The 22,325-nt window shown below is 35.9% G+C and overlaps 1 protein-coding gene across 1 annotated transcript in view; it reads left to right on the top strand.

The window, feature by feature from the left end:
* Positions 1–22,325, top strand: part of LOC150080108 (ubiquitin carboxyl-terminal hydrolase 25-like) — a 364,983-nt gene that overhangs the window by 194,389 nt on the left and 148,269 nt on the right. Inside the window, exon 10 of the mRNA XM_090381833.1 lies at positions 12,898–12,998. Within this exon, the coding sequence (XP_090237959.1) occupies positions 12,898–12,998 (101 nt within the window). The remainder of the gene's footprint in view (positions 1–12,897; positions 12,999–22,325) is intronic.

Raw genomic sequence — 22,325 nt, 5'->3', positions numbered from 1 at the left:
CTCTGTATAATCTCCTTTATAAACATAATATAATTTACTTCATTCCTGTTAGTATAAAGTAGCAGCTCTCTTAAAATTTCAAGACATCATAACCTAAAATTAAAATAATTTAATTTCTTAAATGATTCCTTTAAGGTTTAAAATTGGTACAACTATACATGTTTCTTTGCTATATCATAAAATTATATATTGGGAAGTTCTTATTTAGTTAATACTTTTAATTGTTCTCTTTAAAATTACTAGGTAATATATTAACAGCAGATTAATAGCAGATCAATCTGCTATCTGCATAACAACATTCTGTACTTGTAAAATACTATTTTAAGATTTATTTCCCCCACCCTCTTAAGTTGATCTGCTGATAAATCCAGAAATGCTACCATTAGAATAAAAATACTTAGTAATTTGATTTAGCTTGTGTTAAGGGCTTTAAATCTTTCCAGCTGTATAGCATATCAATTTAACATTACTTGTTGAACATGGTGTCAAGTATCTCCTTCATTTAATTTTAGTAAAATTTGTTCAGTCAGTTATGCCTTTCTTGCAACTTACAAGGTCAGGACTACAGAAAGATGTGTGACATTGTGTGACTACATAGCGATACAGATCCAGCAGTGATCCAGATAGTTTGGATAGGGATAGTTTGGATACAAATCCAGAAATGCTACCATTAGAATAAAAATACTTAGTAATTTGATTTAGCTTGTGTTAAGGGCTTTAAATCTTTCCAGCTGTATAGCATATCAATTTAACATTACTTGTTGAACATGGTGTCAAGTATCTCCTTCATTTAATTTTAGTAAAATTTGTTCAGTCAGTTATGCCTTTCTTGCAACTTACAAGGTCAGGACTACAGAAAGATGTGTGACATTGTGTGACTACATAGCGATACAGATCCAGCAGTGATTCAGATAGTTTGGATAGGGAGTTTTGGTTTATGCACTGCATCATTTAGACTTACCTTGAACATCTACTACCTCCTTTAGGCCATTGAAATGTTACATGTCAAGGCAAGCAATTTCTTGTACACCAGGCATTCATGAACTCATTCACTGGTCAACATGAACTGAACATTTCAGATTTTAATCCACTTGGAGGGAAACCACTACTTTTACAACTTTTACTTCTAATTTGACAAAAGAAAAACTGGGTATTTTTGTCAAGCAGCCTTCACTGGAGGCTGAAAGCCCAAAAATAATTCTGCCCTTTCCAAAGCAGACTGACTCAATCCCATGGTTTTCAATTGTGGGTCAAAACGTTCTTGGAAAAGCCAGCAGTGAAAGTGTTAAACTGTAGTAGTGATTATATAGAAAAATAATGTTGTAGCTCTGTTCTGTCTATAGTTGTATCTCTGTACTTAGAAATGAATCTACATAGCTGCTTCATGTACCTTACTTTCTGAGCTCTGTCCTCTTGTATTGTGATCAATGTGTTGATGTATATATCCTATGCTATCTAAATAACATTCTCCTTTTTACACCAGTCTGCAAGGCTTAACACAGTAGTTTTAGCTTGCATTCTGAAAAAGATCGTTTCCAGTATTATACAAGTGCTTGAAAATTGTATTTTTAAAGGTATATTCTATTTGTTGTATGACTTGATATTTGTTATGTATCTTTGTATACAGTAGTTGTGATTATCCAAGGTTATGTGGACTGAGTGAACCTTGGATAATCAAAAACTCTGATAACATGGAAGGTTTTTAAATTATTAAATAAACTGGATTTGAATACAGTACCGTGATGATGTGCACTTTATTTTTAAGTTAGACCTACTTATTGAAAATGACTTAAATTATACAATAAAACAATTTTATTTACAACTGTTTTATTACAAAAACTTAAAAAAAAAAAAAAACATACATGTATAAAAATTATAAATCGTAGACAAGAAAAATATACACTTACAGTCATTAGTACTACACCTTACTATCATATAAAAATTTCTTTAATGGCTTTCTGTTTCATAGAAGCTCCTCGCTTTTTAGCTGCTATATTTTGTAGGCACCCAAGTAACAAAACATTGGCAGGCATGGTATCCTCCTGCTGTACAATATAATGTAAAGCTGATTCAATAGTATTTAGACCTTCCGTGTTTGTCTTTTTTTTTTTTTTTTTGTAGTTTCTGTGCAATCGTCATCAGTCATTTCCAGTTGTTCATCAGAATTCATCCACTCTTTAATATCCTCTGTAGTAAGAGTGTCCGAAACAGGAAGTTTGTTGGCTAGTGCTAAAAGGGTTTCCTCGCCTTCTTCATTTTCCATCTCGTTCTTGTTGGCTTCGTTTTGGGTGCATAAAATATTTTTTGAGGATTTAATAAGAATAGATGTTTTAACACTGTTTGATGCTTCTGCCTTGATATTTATTGTTTTAAGTGACGTCACCTATAGCTGTGTTAAGTCTTATCTAGAGGTTGAAGATGGAATGTCACATTAGGTGGAAAAAAACAGAGCTGTGATGTCACCAAAAACTAGTTCGCTTTCGTCTGGCTGGGATGGAGTATTGTCTAAAATTAAAAGTGCTTTATGAGGAAGTTTCTTTTCATTCAAATTTTTTTTTTTTTTTTTTGTGCTAGAGACAAATTCTTCATGAAACTGTTTTAAATAAACTTGAATCCATCCATGCATTTTTTTTTTATTTGCACAGCTAACAGGCAAACTTTTTATATTTTTAAAGCTCAGGGGTTCTTTGACTTTCCAATGAGAGTTAGTTTAAGCTTATGCCCCTCCCACAATGAACTTGAACATGCCAATATCATCATTCTCTCCTCCTTCATTTATAACCAGAACTGATTTTTCTTTTCTAGCTGCAAGTGGGAGCATTTTATAATTCAAACCTGTTTTGTTGCAATTGTAAATTTGATCCAAATTTAAATTTTCTTGAATAATTTTTGCTAATTTAGCAGTAAACATTGCTATTTCTTCCATACTAGCTGATAATTTCCCCCCAGTGATGTTCAGATTTCTAACTCAACTTTTTCTTCCCAACGATCGATCTAACCAACCAATACTTGCGGTACATTGTCTCCTTGTAACTCAGTGTTTTTTTTTTTTTTTTTTTTTTTCAGTGACACTCAATTCTAGATCCTGATTTTGTAGCCACTTTCTTGAAAAAAAGAAGGTACAGCTTCTATCACTTTGTTATTGTGACTCAAATTTCCTTTCAGACAAGTTGGTTTTTAGTTTTGATAATAAATAGAATCAGATGGAACCAAATCTGGCAATTATTAGTATTATCCATATAGGCTTTTTCTGCATGAGACAAAAAAAATAATAAATAATAATAATTAATAAAATAATTTTATTTTATTCAAAGGTTAGCAGGATGTCTGTCCTGCTAACCTTGGGCGCCTCCGTAGCCAGGTGGGAAGGAGCAGCAGTGCGTAGCACATGCTTCTTGATTAGACCGGGGTTCGAGCCCGTCACCACCAAATACGGAGTATGCGGAAAGGTCAAGGAATGACCACCGCATATCCCGGAGCAATATGGCCTTAGTTGCTAATGCTCCTAAAAACCAAATAACAAATAAATAAATAACCTGCTAACCTTTGAATTTCTCCAAGTTTTCAGCCTCAACCACCCATGCTGGTAAATTATTCCAGTAATTAATAATTCTGTCCTTCAGTATGGTCACTTCAGTATGGTGGATGCAGTAACAATTCATAGCCAGCTTGATGAATTGAAACAATGGCAGCGGTCAATGTGTGAACAGTTGCATTGTCCTGGTGAAACAAACAACTTTAGCTTTTCCTGGCCTCTTTGACTTGATGATTGCATCTTGTGATTTAGACTAAGTTATATAGAATTGTCCTTTTATTTTTTGTCCCTTTGGAAGATGATCTGTGGTATTACTATTCCTTTTGAATCCCAGATCTGCTGTGGCCTTTCTTTCAAATGAGACTGACTTGGTCTGAGTGGTTATTGTTGATGCACACCCACTCTGCTGTTCTACTCATACTTCGGCATGGCTACTAGGTCAAAGGATTTTACAGTTAATCACTTTGACAAAGAATGTCATTTTTAACCATATTTTGTAGGCTTGAATTACAGTTCACTCATGTTGCTGTGTACTCTAACGCTTGACAATTCAGATATGTTGGGCCTAATTATCCTTGATGTTGGTTTTGCTATCATGGTTAGATTTTTCCCTGATTAGATCCTCATGTTTAAATTCAGCTACCAGTTTTTGATAGTTGCTTATGATAGGATAGATTCTACTAGTATGTTTACAATAAATGGCCTTGCTTGATAACCCTTTTTGTAAATATATTTTATTATAGCTTGACATTTAATTTTTTTTCCATTTATGCATGCTTGAACTTCAGTGACCTACAAAATATGCACCAAAAATCCCTTCTCTGAGAGGTTAGAAACTTATCAGATCTTGCTGTGAAGTGATCTTTTGTGACAGAGATATTGCTAAGATAGCTGAAGAAATGGCAAGAAAATACCACGAAACATTCTATCCCATTATGTTTGTATTTCCAATTTGGAAATAAACATAATAATACCAATATAGGTTTTGAATACTTTATTATCGTCAAACAACACAGTTTACCTATGCATCATGCCACTCAAGGAATACCTTAGATTGTTCTAGGGAAGAGATGTATTATTTCATCAAGATTATACTTCCACTCACGCATCAGCAAGTGCAATGAATGAAATGCATGAGCGTAATAGAAAAATTAATTGCTGTTTCACCTATGTTATTTACCAGATCTGGCTCCATCAGTTTCCTTTTTCTTCCCGAAACTTAGAAATTTCACTCGACCCGCTAAAAGTTCAAAACAAAGTAGGGGGTCATAAGTTGTGGAAGCATATTTGCAGGCTGTGATGAATCATTCCAAAAGAGTTGGATGACTTGCAGTATTGCAGCTGTTGGAATAGTGTGTGAACCTCTAAGGAGATTATATTGAAAAATAACACATACTCACTGGTGTGAGTTTATTGCATCATAGTGAAACTGCAAAATTTAGATTCCCACTTACTCCTTGTCATGGCTGGGTAAAACTCTAGACACTTTGACATTGAGCCCTAACTTGTGATTTTGTCTAACATCACCTCATTAACTGCAGAGTAAAATTTCAGATTGTTTTTTTTATTAGTGCCTGCATGTACAACAATATCATCTTTTGTGCCCTTAAAAGATTGATTGTTTTGTAGTATCATTAACTTTTGCGTGTGGTTGATATAAAGATGAACTGGTGATTGTTGTTGATGCTACAGATTTTCACTTCTTACTTCTAAGTTCCCTAATGAATTTCTCATTATTTGCTGTATATTGGTGTAATCAGTGCCTTGCTCCACTCTTCTGAAAGTTATTCTTCATAAACTAATTCCTTTTGATAATGCAACGTTAACCCCCTGTAACATAATTTCCTTCCACTTTTCAGTATTTCAGTCTGATATTATGTACACCTGCTGCCTTTCCATACTTGATATTGTACATAATCTATTCTATCTCAACAACAGAGCGAGTATCAATTATTTCTCTGTACTTCTAAAATATCCTCTTTGCTTATGTTTTTACTTCACACTAATTATTTTTGTTTTCTTGGTCATGATGCAGTGACAAAGTCAATGTCAATCCCCTGGTGATATCACTAAGAAATTGATATAGAAAGCAGACCTGTTGATGATCCAAGAACTGATTGCCACAAAATGAGTGTATCATCTACAAGCCCTGCTCTATGTCCAAATAGTTGTCTTCTGTAATAAGATATGCCGATTTGCTTTGTTTCATTGCTTTTGTTTTGCTTATAAATAAATAAATTTTGTTTATACTTCGGCACGACAACCAAGTCAGTAGAGTTTACAATAAATCGTCAATACAAATATTTATCGTATTTAGTAGTCACGGGCTTGAACCCCGGTCCACTCAAGGAACATGTGCTATGCACTCTTGCTCCTGACCACTCGGCTATGTCAGGCCTCATTCAACTATGGTTGTATACATAGCTGCCCATCATATTTAGTGTATTTATTAGTTCTGTAGCATACTGCTTTGAGTTTTGTGATTTCACTCATCATATCAGACTGGTTCACTGATTGTTCTCATGTTCCCCATCTAATGGATATACAGCAGACTTTCAATTTACCGGGATCGGATTAACCGGGACACAGAATTCAAGTAATAACTAAAATAGGTATAAACAGATGTTTTGAAGTCGTAAATAAGTGACAAGAAGCAGCATTGTAAGTCATCATTGGGAGATTAGTGTACCTATTATCTTGCAACCCCTGCTGTCTTCACATCCACCGCTCAAAAAAAAAAAAAAAAGAGAGAGAGACCAAATTTTTTGTTTGTTTTAGTGCATTGCATCGATTGTTGTGTTCATTCACACCACAAAAGGACAAATTTTGTTTCGTTATTTATGTCAGGGATGTCGGAACTTTTTTTTTTTTTTGTTTAGAAATTGCAAAAATGATGGGCAAGCACAAGAGTTGTGCTTTCAATTAAACAAAAACTTGAAATTTTTCAAAAGTTTGAAAATGGTGCATCCGTTAAATCTCTAATGAACCATTATAATGTTGGTGACCAAACAATACGTGACATTGTGAAAAAGAAAGGGAAGCTATTAGGTTTAAAATTGACATTGTAAAAAATAAAAGGGAAGCACGGTATTGGACATGTGAGTAGTATGTGGTAAGTTGTTTCATTTTTTTATCTATCGCATACTTTTTACGTAGGTTGCTGAACATTTTTCGATACAGTTAGTCCCTGACTTATGTAGCTTCAGACTTATGTTAGTTATATTTTTTTTTATGAGTGAATATTTCAGTGAAGGGCACACACAGTTAACCCCAGTGGCTCACATCTGGTGAGTGTGGGCTTGGCAAACCCAGGGTCCTGAGCTGGATATCATCATTCTTCTCTTTCTTGATGATTCCCTTCTACTTTTGACTCTCTCTCTCTCTCTCTCTCTCTCTCTCTCTCTCTCTCTCTCTCGATAACTCAGGAATTTTTTTTTTTTTTTTGGCTGGTGCAACATAAACTTCAGGCTTCCTTGCACCATATGGCTAATAATAATAATAACATTTCACTATAATAGCTTAAAAACCCACAGAATTCCAGCTATTGTTATTATTGCAAATGCAATAAGATCAAGTTTACTACCCGTTTATAATGAATTGCACTAACAGAAAAGCCCAATTATTAAGGCAATTTACAGGAATAATAGATGCAGAATTAAAGTGGGATCAGCTTTGTCACCTGAATTCCACACTTCAAAAGGCTTATTACAAGGTTGTTGCATGTCACCAACACTTTTCAAAATTTATATCGACATCTGCCTAAGATCCTGGTCAAAAAAATGTAATAAAATGGGATTGCCGATTAATAAGAACACCTATATTCACAATTTACTTTTTGCAGATGATCAGGTGGTGATAGCACAAGACTTAGAAGATGCAAAGTATGCATGTCGTAAATTGTTTGAGGAATATAAACAATGGGTTCTAAAAATCAATTTTAGCAAGACTGAAATGTTGTCTTCAGGGCCAGGACACATTCTAAATATTGCAGGTTTTTAAATCAAACAAGTCGATAAATTCTAATATTTGGGACCAATCTTCCAAAGTGATGGATCATCCCAAGCAGAGATCAATAAGAGAATTACAGACAGCAGAAAGGCTATCGGCATGTTAAACTCTGTTCTGTGGAGCAAAAATATCCTAAATAAAACAAAAACTTATTTCAAACGATTGTACAAAGTCTTCTATTAGTAAAATAATAAGAGGAGTTTACCTCAATATAGTACGTAGAACACTTCCGTATGATACCCTCCAGAAATTAAAACGGAAAAACCGAAAAAGGAAGGAAAATCGTTTTGAATGTTTTTGTTAGATTCTTTTAATTGCGTTAATTTGATTTTTAATTGTTTGAAATTGATTTGAATTGTGTTAAATTGATTATTTAATTATTTATATTTTACTCTAATGTACCGGTAAGTTGTCGGTTTTTTCGGTTTTTCCGTTTTAATTTCTGGAGGGTATCATACGGAAGTGTTCTACGTACTATATTGAGGTAAACTCCTCTTATTATTTTACTAATATTATTATCAACGTAGAACATATTATTACAGCTCTGATCCATACTATCTAAAGTCTTCTGTTGTATGGAGTGGAAACCTGGACATTGAATAGGCGAGCGGAAAACAAATTGCTCTCCACAGAAATGGATTTTTGGAGACGCTCAGCAGGAACTTCTAGAAGAGACAGAAAACGGAATGAAGACATAAGGGAAAAAATGGAAGTGAAAAAGACTATTATTGACACCATCAAAGAAAAGCGTCTAACATGGTATGTAAAATGGATGCAAGAAAACAGATATCCAAAGGCTATCCTGGAATGGATACCTCCTGGAAGAAGAAGAGGAACACCTAGGAGGACATGGATGGATGGAGTACGGGAGTGCATGACATCCTGAGGCTTAACCGACCAAGACACCTTGAACCACACTTTATGGCGGGAAAAAATTCCTAACAAGAAATAACTTGTAGGCTGAGGAAACCCATTGTAAATGGAAACACTCCTCTTGAAGAAGAAGAAAAGCCCAATAACCCGGAAAGTGCAAATTGTTTTTGTTTTATGGCAGTGACCTCCAGAAATGTGAGCTCACGTGGGATGATAATAGTGAGTTTTCACCTTAACCCTGTGAAGTTCTTTTCAGAAAATTTAATTTTGACTGTTATCGTTGTGCCGACTAAGAGAATAAGTGACAGCAGCTAGTAAATCTACCAACAAAAATGAAAGCGATAGAGTTGGAACAGAAAATTAAAATAAGGATGTATGGAAACAGTCGAACATTAACAAGTATCACGTGAAATTTAGATTTGGCAGCGGTGAACACAATAAAGGAGAAAAACAGAATACGAGAAGCAGTGAAGGGTCGGCACCAATGAAGTCAACTATAGTAACGAAAGCTACGAAATACATATCAGTTTTTACAGTACAATAACATGCGCTTTTTTTCTTCCTTTTATGTTTTCCTTTATGTGCAACTCCGGCTACTTCACCGCTGTCCCCCAGATAGTTTTTAATTGAAATATATTTTTCTTCATTCTTCTGAGGATATTATGTGGTTTTTGTAATTTTGACATATCAGGGATATAGAGGATTACCTCACATAGCATGGTTTCGAACAGCGTGGGTTTCGCTATAGCGCGGTTTACAAATTAAAAAAAAAATTAACTGCATTACACACCAATACATTTGATATGTATGTATGTATTATAATGCCAGCACGTAGGCCAATGCATTATGGATTCAAGGCCACGCTGACTGTTGTCGCAACTCCCATTATATACGGACTCTGCTAGCATTCATACATTAGTAAACACTCTAGATTCCGAGCGGCGAGGTCATTGACTGTGCATAAGCTGTACAAATATTTTTCGCTGTGTATTTTTATTAGATTATTTTTTAAAAACGTTACACCTTTATATGCAAATATGAGTGGAAAGAAGAAATGTAATGGCGCTGAATGTTCTTCTAAACGTAAATGGTTGACACTAGATGATAAACTAGAAATTATAAAACAGTATGAAAATGGTGCATCGTTTTATGCTAAGATAGCACAAGACAAGAATATGAACAAATCATCAGTACGAACACTTCTAAAGAATAAAGATAACATAAAAGAGCATGAAATGACAACAGCATCTTAAATGTCAAAAATGATTGCTAAAAATCGTAACTCTGAAATGGATAATATGGAATGTCTGTTAATGTTATGGATTGAGGACTAACCAGAAAAGAATTCTGTTAAGTCAGATGACGATGCAAGCTAAAGCAAGCAGTCTATTCACTACTAACAAAAGAAAATGGCAAGGAAGAGGAAAGTTTTTGTGCAAGCTGTGTTTGGTTTTACAGGTTTAAAAAACGTATGGGGCTCCACAATGTTCAACTTAGTGGTTGAGAGTGCCAGTGCTGACAATGAAGCATCTGCAAGATTTCGTGATGATCTAAAAAAAAAAACTGATTGATGATAATGGTTACAAGGATGAACAAATTTTCAACGTGGAGGAAACAAGATTATTTTGGAAGAAGATGTCATCACGCACTTATTTGGCAGAAAAAGAATCAACCCAACCAGGATATAAAGCCACCAAAGAGCGATTAACCCTTTTACTAGGTGGAAATGCATCTGGTGACTTTAAATTAAACCTATGCTGGTATATAAATCAGAAAATCCAAGGGCTCTAAAAACCTTATCAAAAAATACTCTTCCTTTTATATGGCGGTCAAATAGGAAAGCCTGGGTAACGAAACAGCTCTTTGAAGATTGGTTTGTAAATTATTTTTGCCCTGCAGTTAAACGCTATTGCAAAGACAATAATATGGACTTTAAAATTCTGTTACTATTAGACAATGTGCCAGGTCATCCTACTTACCTTACGGACCTGAACAGAAACGTTAGTGTTGTTTTTCTGCCACCGAATACAACTTCTTTGTTACAACCAATGGATCAGGGTGTCATTGCCGCATTTAAGGCTTTTTATTTGAGATGTACCTTTGGACAAGCCATTAATGTAACAATGGGAAAAAATGCCATATCTTTATGTGAATTTTGGAAACGTTACAATATCCGAAATGCCATTGAAAACATATGTGAATCATGGCTTGAAGTAACTGCGAACAACCTGAGAGTTGTTTGGAAAAATATTTTACTGAATTGTGCTAATGTTAACTGTATCAGTTTTGAATCTCAAATCAAAACAGTTTCTGAAAACATTGTGCAGCTTGAGAAAGATCATCTTGGATTGTGACAGTGTGCATCAATGCATTGACTCTCGTTCCGATGACCTCACTGATGAAACACTTGTGGAAATGGAGCAGCAACGCTTATATGAAGAAGAAAATGTTACATCCACAATTGATGAATTGCCGACGTTGATTTCTAAAGTAGATGAAGTTTGTGAATTGATAATGACAGCAGATCCAAACATCGAATGAGGTATTAATGTTAAGGCAGGCATTGCAGAATGACATTCAATGTTATAAAGAGATGTATGCAGATAAAAAGAAGAAAAAAACTGTGCAAACTAAGCTGATCAGTTATTTTTTAAAAAAAAAATATAGTACATACTTCACTTATATTCTTTTGGTATGTACATACTGCAATAAAAATCATTTGTACTAGTATTTTTAATTTTTATCATTTTAGTTTCATTTTTTTGCAAGAACTTCATGTTCATCAATTTGTAGTAAACAAAAAATTGTTATTTGGTTTTTTTTTTTTAGGAGCATTAGCAACTAAGGCCATATTGCTCCGGGGATATGCGGCGGTCATTCCCTGGCCTTTCCACATCTTCCGTATTTGGTGGGCACGGGCTCGAACCCCGATCTAATCAAGAAGCGTGTGCTATGGAACTGCTGCTCCTGCCCACCTGGCTACGTAGGCCCTTTGTAGTAAACAAACACCTATATATTTTTGCAACTCGACCCATATAATCAAATTGTCGGAACGCATTACGTTAAAATACATGCTAATAATACCTCGATCAGCACGGTTTCACATAGCACAGTATTTTTTTGGCACAAATTAACCGCGCTATGCAAGGTATTCCTGTAGTAGCAGTATTTTATTAGTCATTCCTGAGTTACGTAAAACTCGACTTACGTAAGAAATCCTGGAATGTATCTCTTACGTATGTCGGAGACTTACTGTATCTTTGGATTATCCAGGAATTTTTTTTTTTTTTTTTTTTTACCATCTATCCCAGAAAAATTGAGTCTACTGTTCTTGTGTGAAAGGCATAACATGTGTAATTATAGCTGTATTCTAAATATAAATTATAAAGACTTGAATCTAGTTTGTGAATCACCAGAAACAATTTGTTTGCCTTACTAGTGGAAACCATATTTACACTAGATAAAATTAAATTAAACTGAAATGGCAAAAAATCAAACTGTTCAAACGCCTACTGTAATATGATGAAGCTGTTTCAAAAATATCCTACAATACAGTTTTAAATATAGTTATACATCAATTATTGCACTTTTAATGCAATAATTGATGAAGATGCATATTTAATGATGTTCATCTCTATTCAATACATCATAATAATATTTATAATAACATTTGACTGCTACTCTAATTCAACCGTTCCAAACTGCAATATAAAACAATCTGTAAGGTAAGTTATGGTACTGTTTATATTAATATATAACCCTACATCAGGCCGACAATAGTGCAAAGCTGATGAAGGAATATTAATTTGCTGTGAATCAGAAATTACATGATATTTAAGTTTTAATCAAAATGAATATTTCTTTTGAAATATCGAGTAGGTTAGAATGATGTTGTTAGGGTGCTTTTATATTTTACTTATTATAACAAGTATTCCAGGTTTGTTTCTTTTTTAGTAAAAAAAGAAAAAAAGTATTAATGCAAGTAAATACAACACAAAACATTACCTGAGATAAAAATATAATATTTAATCCATGCAGTAATAAAGGAAACATAATATAGTTCCAAAGCAGTGTTTATCAAGTTCATTAGATGCCGCTTTTCTTTGTTTATGTAATATATTCAATTATTAGTTAAATTTAGACTATTAAGTGTGCAAACATTTGCAAATATATCTTGAACCATATACAATATCTTCACCACTCTCCTAGTTCATATTCAAGTAAATAAATTGAAACATTCATTCCATTGGGCATATATATATGAGTTAGAGTATAAATATTTTTGTATTTGTATTAAAAAAATAATAATAATTTATTACTAAAAGCAGTATGATTGTGAAGCAAGGTGATAATACTCAATAATTGAGTGATTATATGTGTTCAGTATACCATCTGCATTGTTGAAGTACTTTAGGTGTGTGAGATCTTGAGCAAGACTAGTTGTTTATTTTATTGATTGAAATTTATTTACCGTTAAATAGCTTACTAATAGAGAAGCCTTTAGAAGAACGGCAACACAATCCTATGAATCCAATGTTGGATCTGTTTTATGGTCACTTCCGTTCTGAAGGGCTGAATGAAGGTTAGGCAAGTAATTTCACCATGATTTTTTCTTTATTCAATGGTGTTTATCTGTATGCTAGCATGTTTTATGTATGTATATATATATATATATATATATTGCAACACAGATTAATTATTATATTAGTGTTCAAAAAGGACTTGCAATAGTTTTTTTTTTCTCTCCCTTCACCAAAAATTAAACAAAATTGGTGAAATAGGTTTAAAACCAATTTGCAGCTTTCAGCTTAATTTTCTTATATGCATGGTGTTGCAGAAAGTCCATTGCCCTAGGGAAATTTAATAGAACAATCATGAGTAGGATATAATTTCCTAGAAGATTTCTTTTATTTATTCATCTTTTATGGTTTTATTCCCTTCCAGCATTTAGTTCAATGTACATTTTTTAAAATAAGCAAATTCACTTATGCTGTTTTATTTACCAGTGTAAGTTTAAAAAACAACAAATTTTGGTGTTTGTATAAACTTGTTACATCTCTGTCTTGCAGACTAGTGGTGGTATCTGTAGCTGTTGTGGCCTTTACTTATAAAGGGTTAATTCTCCCTAATTGGTTTCTTTTCTGTGAGTATTGATTTCTCCAAATGTATCAGATGTTAGACACTGCTGTTAGGCCATTGTGGCATTTCATCCACCAGTAAAATCCTTTAATTTTTTTGGTGGAGAAAATGTTATTTATTTTTCATTCAAAAGTTTTCTTTCATTGAATGCTCTACAAATTGTTCATTAAATTGTACATTTTTTATCAGGCAGTACTTTTTTTTTTGTATTTGTAATCAATTGCACTAACAATAATGATTTGCAGTAGTAGTCAGTTTGTATACAAAATATGATAGCATGTTTTATCCATTTCCAATGTGAAAGAATCTATATAATCCATTGAAAAACATTTAAAATTGTTTATTTAAAATTCAGAATTCAAAAATGAACAAATTCAAAAACTTTTCACTTCTGAGCCTTACTTCTAAACCATGCCTCTCTTAAACAGAAGTAATGCATATGTCCACTATTATAATATTATTTAATTAATTTCCTGGCACCAGTTTAATTTTATCAATCTTAAATACTACAGACAAGTGGCAGTGATTAAATTATATATATTTAGATTTTTTTTTTCTGATATAATCAGTGCAATGAAATGATTAGACCTGACTTGCACTAAAGTGTATATTGCACTAACTATTTACATACCTAAGTTGACAGGTATGCAGCTAGTTTGTGAGACTAGTTGTCTAATCTTGTGTTAGATCTTTCATTACTGTTAGTCACTCTTCTGGTATATTACAGATGCTGTTACTAAAGTCAGTGGGAGCCCTATGGTAAATTCCATTGGTGCTGTCCCCAAAGGCCAATCCCAAGCCAGATGTTCATTGGGAATTTTCAACAATGTTTTAAAAATACTGGTTGGATAGTCCTTCATGATACTGTAATGGGTTTACTATTTGTTTGCATTTGAAGATAAGAGAAATTTTTATGGTTCCTCCAGATCTGTATGCAGTATTCAAGGTGTGGCCTAATGGGTGCCTTATACAGTGGAATAATCTCCTTATCCCTGCTAGCAAAACTCCTGAATATCATTAACAAAACCCATGGGCTGTCCTAGTAGCTTGTCTGCACTGCTCAGAGAACTTCATATCAGACTGCATAAATACCCCTCCCCCAGGTCCTTTTTCATATTTCACTACCTTGAGTGTAGTACCACACAGCTGATACATTACTCTGGGATTACTGCCATCCATGTGCGGTGCAATGCATTTGTCAATGTTAAATTTCAGTAGCCATTTAAATGTGTATTTTTTATTTATTTATTTTTTGCTGATACTATATAAACCTGCTTTCTTGCATCATTTGCCATTATTATTACTACTAACTATTTCTCAGACTACCTGCCTAATTTTTCTAGATCTTGTTGCAGCAGAATACCATCATTATTGCCATTAACCACACTGCCAACCTATGTATCATCTGCAAACTTAGACATTGAGCTTGATATAACCTCATCAATATCGTTAATAAATACAGAAAACAATAATGGATCCAGCACTGAATCCTGTGGGACTCCACTAATAACATTAGTCCACAAAGAGCAGTGTCCACTGATAACTACTGTCTTCTCCCACTCAGCCATCCATTTATCCATAGCAGTAACTTTCCTTTAATGCTACACTGTACAGCAGTCTTTTATGTGCAACAGTATCAAAAGCTTTCCCGAAATTCAAGTATATGATATCAAAATTATGTTTCATCCAGTTAATTTTTTTACTGCATCATAGTATCCAGTCAAATGTCAGACAAGTTCTCCGCTTAATGAACCCATGCTGTGACAAATGTAACTGCACTTTCTTCTTTCTGTTATTTTCCCTGGAACAGGAGTTAAGCTAACAGGTCTGTAAATGCTCATCACCCTTTGATTCCCCTTTGTGAATTAGGAATACATTTTGCACATCTCCAGTCCACAGGGACCTCTCCTGAATCCAGAGATGCTCTCATAATTATGACTAAGGGTTTGCTTATCTCATTTGCCGCTCCCCTTATTTTAATTGGATATATTCCATCCCGCAGATTCCCTTCTTTTTATGTTTAACTTCAACGATTTCTCTTTCACTTCCCTCTCAGTTATCACAGAATAATTTAGTTCCCTGTTAGTTTGATAAACTTCTGGCATCCCTCCTCACTAAAGAATTCCTCACATGAATGTAGATGCAGAGTACCTATTCAGCCTGTCAGCAACCTGAGAAGAATCATCGACAGTTAAACTATCGACATCAAGTGGACCAATGTGATTCAACTCCTTCCTTCTACTGTTAAATAAAAGTGAGGTAGTCTTTGCTGCTTCTCTTGGCTTTCTTTGCAAGAGTCTTTTCCTAATTTAACTTGTCTTGCTTAACCTCCTTTGTGACTTGCTTGCAGAACTAGTTTATATATGTACCATAGTATGACCTGACAATTTATTTGCATCATATGCATTTTTCTTCTCTACCACAAGTCCCAGTAGGTCATTTGACATCTATGTAGGTGGAAGCCTTGAACAGTATTTCTTAGTTGGCATGAAATTGTTGATAGAATTTGTTGATAGAATTTAAAACTGTTTGAGACCACTGCAGTCTGCTTTACGAAAGAAAAACACTTCTCTACCCTTGATCAGTACACTGTGATCACTCTCACCTAGTGGTTCTTTTATCTACAGATTCATAATTCATGAAGAATCATGCTGATAATCAGATGAAAATTACTCCCTCTTGTTGCCTCTCTAACATGCTGCTGTAGAAAACAATCATCCAGTAAATCCACAAAAGTGTTGTAAGTGTTTGCATGTAACCAACTCAAGTTCTATTCAATATCTGGAAGGCTAAAATTGCTCATTATCAGGCATTCTAATTTACTGTCCCACTCTATTTCTCTGCATAGCTGTTTGGTGTACTCATCACAATTATGCCTATAATTCACTCTTGCTCTCATTTTTGTTTTCCCAGTACTTAAGTCGCACAAACTGATTGGATATTGCACTGGCTTAGATGCTATGTAATTCTTAACTAAGAGCATAACCCCACCTGTCCTGTCTGTTCTTTCTGTATACATTGTACTTCCCTTATTCAAATTTTGCATATCCTGTATCTCAGTCATTAGCATTAGCAAGGGACATGATGCAAGAAAGCAAGTTTATTTAGCATCAACCAAAACACACACACACCCTTCTCATTTCACCCGTCCACTCACTCCAAATGTTTGTCTAGTTCTGCCTTGAATCTGTTTAAACTATCAACTTCTACAGTGATAGATGGAAGTTTGTTCTAGCAATCAACCACCCGCTGGCTAAAGGCAAACTTCCGCACATCTATCCTATTTGAATTTATGCCCTCTCAGGCGATTATTCCGAGCAAGAGGAAGAACCCCATCAGCATTGAGCATGCTCAAACCATTCAAGGCTTTATACATCTCAATCAGATCACCTAGTCTCCAGACACTAATTTACAAAACTTTCTTCGTAAGAGCAACCCTTTGTTCCATTCACTAATCTTGTTGCCCTTCTCTGTACTCGTTCCAACAACTCTACATCCTTCTTAAAATGAGGCCTCCAGACCAGTATTCAAGGTGTGGCCTGACCATTGCTTTATATAAGGGAATAATCACCTCCTTATCCCTGCTAGAAAAATTCCTGTATACCATTGACAAGACACCATAAGAGTCACACAATGTCTCATATTCTCACAATGTCTGCATTTGATGACCTGACCAGCACATCAAATTTATTTACTACTTTCCTAGCATTGGTGTAGATACAAGTATATATACACCTGTTCTTACTCTTAGTTACCCTAACAGTCCATGTATTTCCTTGTTGCAAAATGACCCACTACTGGCCTTGAAACCACCAGTACCTTGCTTTCTGGGTTGCTGCATGTTGGAATAGTGCAAGAATCACCCCCCCTCCCCAAGTTCGTAGTTTTCTGACCCACCTAACACTGCTTTCCCATTGCTTATGTCACACCAGACTGACTGAACAGCCGACCGGGCTAGCCGAGTGGGTAAAGTACCTGCCCGGCAACCCAAAGGTCGCGGGTTCGATTCCCGCCTCGGGCTTGGATCAAAGCACTGCAAAAACCTTGGGAGGTGCAATATGGCCACAGAAGCCAATGCGCCAACAACTACCAAATCAAAAAAAAAAAAAAAAAACTGACTGAACATTGCACTAGTTGCCCATGTCAATTGTGTGCACTGCCTTAAATTTTTTATGTGCATCTTAATTAAGAGCATAACCCCCTCACTCTTATCCTGTCCATCATTTGTGTACACATTATACTCCCCATATCCCAATTCTACCTCTTATATAAATGAGGGACACCACATCTCTGATATCCCAACAATGTCTACATTTGATGATTTGACCAGCACTTCAAGTTTATCAGATTTATTTACTATGCTTCTAGCACTGGTGTACATACAAGTATACATGCACGTGTTCTTATTCTGTTACCCTTACACAACCCATGAATTTCCTTGTTCCATGATGACTCACAGCAGGCCTTGAAATCTCTGGTACCTGAGATTTCAAGGCCTGCGATTTCTGGGCTACTGCATGTGTCCGATATAAGGGGCAAGGATCACTTTCACCTGCAGTTATTATTAACCAGTTAGTCTGTGTATTCCCCAAGCTAGCATTTTTCCAACCCACCTAATACTGCCTCAATAGCATCAGCAAATATTTTTGTGCCCTTTCTGCTTAAGTGTGTCCCATCCCTGTAGAAGTGGTTTCTCCCATTAACAACAACAGAATCGTTGATAAATATACAAAATAATGGGCCGAGCACCGAACCCCAGGGACTCCACTAATAACATTAGTCCAGTGTGTGTTCGCTGATGACTGTAGAATAACACACAGAAATAAACCCTACTCTCTCTGCTTAAGATTAATTAGCTACAGCCTCCAGTCATCAATGGATAACAGCACCAAACACTCCAAGTGAGTGTGCAAGGTCTCAGGAATACAGGGGCTATGGCATTTTTTCCACACCCAAACTAACCCCAGGGGATCACATCTGGTGAGTATGGGTTTGGCACACCCAGGGTCCTGAGCTGGATATCATCATGCCTCTCTTTCTTGGTGATTCCCTTTTACTTTTGTCTCTCTCTCTCTCTCTCTCAGGATAACTTGCGTTTTTTTTTTTTTTTTGGCTGGTGCAGCATAACTCTCAAGCTTCCTTGCACCATATAGCTAATAATAATAATAATAATAATAATAATCAATATTGGAAATAGCATGCATTGTTCTGATAAAATAAAATGCACCTTTAATTGACCAAACAAGGATGCTTTTGATGAAGCAGTGTTCAAGAACTTAAGTTGCTTGCAGTAGACCTCAGCTGCAATTGTTTATTCTAGTTTATTCAGATTTACCACTTTAAAATAGACTGATCCCAGCACATCCCACTAAATGCATATTAACACCATAGGATGCAGTTCTCCCCTTGGATGTGGTTGAATCCTCAAGATCAACCCACTTCAATTGTGTTTAATTTTATAATAAAGCCACATTTCTTGTCCCTGGTAAAAATTCAGTCCAGAAGTAGTCTTGATGATGATGGGATTCTAGTGAAATGCAAGCATCTACTCAAGGTGTTTTGAATACTATTTATGAATTGTATCCATAAACTTGGAAAATAGAATTAATTTTCCAAATACTGTTACCTTTTGAAGTCGATTTAAATGACGGTGAATGGTGTGTAGCAAACAGTGAACGGTGCAGTAGAGGCATATGATGCAAGAAAGCAAGCTTATACAGCATCAATTCTCCTATTACAATAGGAGTAGAGCTTCGGTCATCACTTTCAGATTGTTAGAACCCAACAAAGCATCCTGACCGTGGATTATCAACTGCTGAAATTGCAAACTTGAACTTCTGAAATCAGTGACAGCTCTTACTCACATTTACAGCTTCCACCCCACAATTGTTGAATATTTTTTGTCATTACACTCATGTTATTCCCTTTATTGAATTCACTTCACATAACACAGTTTACTGAAAGAAAATCATAGAAATATACAGCACTGTTCACTAACCAAAATTTGCTGATAAACTGCTGATTAATTTTTACATAATACTGCCATTCCAACACAAGCACACAGAAATGCAGTTGACATTAGCATTAGCAGAGGCATACGATGCAAGAAAGCAAGCTTATGCAGCATCAGCCAAAAAAAAACCCCTCCCATTTCATCCCTCCACTTGTGTCAAAAGAAAAGCTCAGCCTTAAATTTATTTAGGATATTAGCTTCCACAACAAAAGATGGAAGCCTATTCCACCAATCAACTACCCGCTGGCTAAAGGCAAATTTCTGCACAACTATCTTTCCTCAGTTTGAAACTGTGCCCCCTCGAGTTCGTCTGAGCAAGACGAAGAATCCCATCCGCATTCAGATTGCTCAACCCATTCAAGGCCTTATACACCTCAATCAGATCACCTCGCAGGTGCCTACTCTCCAGGCACTACAATTTGCAGAACTTCGGACTTCCCCTCACCACTCTTGTTGCTCTTCTTTGTACTCATTCTAGCAACTCTACATCCTTCCGAAAATGAGGCTTCCAGACCTGCACACTGTACTTTAGGTGTGGCCTGACCGTTGCCTTGTATAACGGGATTATCACCTCCCTGTCCTTGCTAGCAAAATTCGTATATATCCATGACCTGCCCTGGCAGTCCGTCTGCACTGCTCAGCGAACTTCATATTTGGCTGCGCAATTACCCTGGGTCTTTTCACTTTCCACTTCCCTGAGTGTAGTACCACCCGGTTGGTACATTTCTCTTCTGTTATTGCTACTCATATGCAGTACTTTGCATTTGTCAATGTTAAACTCCAGTTGCCACTTCTCAGCTCATTTTCCCAACTTGTCTAGATCCAGTTGGAGTAGCATACTGTCATTACTGTTGTTAACAACCCTGCCAACCTTTGTATCATCTGCAAACTTGGACATTAAACCTGATATACCTTTATCAATATCATTGATAAATATACAAAACAACAGTGGGCCCAACACAGAACCCTGGGTAACTCCACTTAACATTTGTCCACGAAGAACAGTGTCCACTGATTACCATTCCCTTTTGTCTCCCACTCAGCCATCCCTTTATCCATTGTAGCAGCTTACCCTTAATGCCATACTTCCTCAATTTGTACAGCAGCCTTCCATGTGCAATAGTATCAAAAACTTTCCTGAAATCCAAGTATATGATATCAAAATTATTTTTGTCATTCAGTTCCTTTGTGACCACATCATAGTAAGCAATCAAATTGGTCAGACAAGACCTTTGACAAACCCATGCTGTCTTAAATATTACTGCAGCCTTGTCTAGATGATCCTGCAATGCTTCTTTAACCAGTGAGTCCATTATTTTCCCCTGAACACAAGTTAAACTAACAGGTCTGTAGTTACTTGTGTCACCTTTTGAACCTCCTTTGTGAATTGGTGATACATTTGCACACCTCCAGTCCATGGTGACCTCCCCTGAGTCCAAGGAAGCTCTCATAATTATGGCTAAGGGTTTGCTTACTTCCTTTGCTGTCTCCTTTAATATAACTGGATAGATCCGTCCACCCCCGGTGCCTTCCTTATGTTTAACTTCTACAATTTCTCTTCCACTTTGCTCTCAGTTATTACAAAATCACTTAGCTTCCTGTTAGCGTTTGATAAACTTCCTGCACTCCCCTCATTGAATAACTCCTCATGTGTAAATGTAGATGCAAAATACTCATTCAGTTTATCAGCTACCTGAGCATCATCATCAATAGTCAATCCATCTATGTTAAGTGGTCCAATTTGATTCATCCCTTTCCTTCTAGAGTTTACATAAGTAAAGAACTCCTTGCTGTTTTTCTTTGCATCCTTTGCCAAAGATTTCTCATATGCCTTCGCCTGCCTAACCTCCTTTGTGACTTGATTACAGACTAGTTTATACCTGCCATCTGTATCCCCTGATACTTTATATGCATCCCATACATTCTTCTTCTCGTGCCTAGATAGCCAGGTGGGCAGGAGGAGCAGTGCTTAGACACGTTTCTTGATTAGACCGGGGTTCGAGCCCGTGAACACCAAATACGGAGGATGCGGAAAGTTCAGGGAATGACCACCGCATATCCCCGGACAAAAGCAAAAGCCCTTTCCTTTAGCCTTGATGGTAGTTACATCTTTAATTAATTCCCACATCAACACATTGTGATCACTGTCGCTCAGTGGTTCCTTTATCTGCAGATTCTTAATGTATGAAGAAAGAATCACTACTGATAATCAGATCAAGAGTATTACTCCATCTGGTTGCCTCTCAAAACAGTCATCCAATAAATCCACAAAAGTCTTGCTAGTGTGCGAGTGACCAATCCACAAGTTCCAGTCAACATCTTGAAAGTTAAAATCTTCCATTATAAGACATTCTGATTTACTGGCCCACTATTTCTCTGCAGAATTGCTCATTATACTCATCAGGCCTGTAACACACACCTACTCTCATTTTTCCTTTCCCAGTGCTTATTTCACACCAGACTGAACACTTCATTCTCCACCAACATCAGTTGGATGCACTTCCTTAGATTTTGTGTTTCTTAACTAACAGCATAACCCCTCCTCCCTTTCTGTCCTGTCTATCCTTCCTATACACATTGTACTCCCCAAATTCCAACTCTGCAATGCCTATATCTGTGTGACACCACATCTCTGATATCCCAACAATGTCTGCCTTTGATGTCTTGACTAGCACTTCAAGCTCATCAAATTTATTAACTATACTCCTAGCATTGGTGTACATGCAAGTATACATGCACCTGTTCCTGCTCCTAGCC

Source organism: Mastigoproctus giganteus, chromosome 9, assembly GCF_048544385.1.
Source record: "Mastigoproctus giganteus isolate SK-2022 chromosome 9, ASM4854438v1, whole genome shotgun sequence".
In the NCBI taxonomy this organism is placed as follows: Eukaryota; Metazoa; Arthropoda; class Arachnida; order Uropygi; family Thelyphonidae; genus Mastigoproctus; species Mastigoproctus giganteus.
Note: the sequence above shows the minus strand (reverse complement) of the source record. Positions and strands in the feature narration are given on the sequence as shown.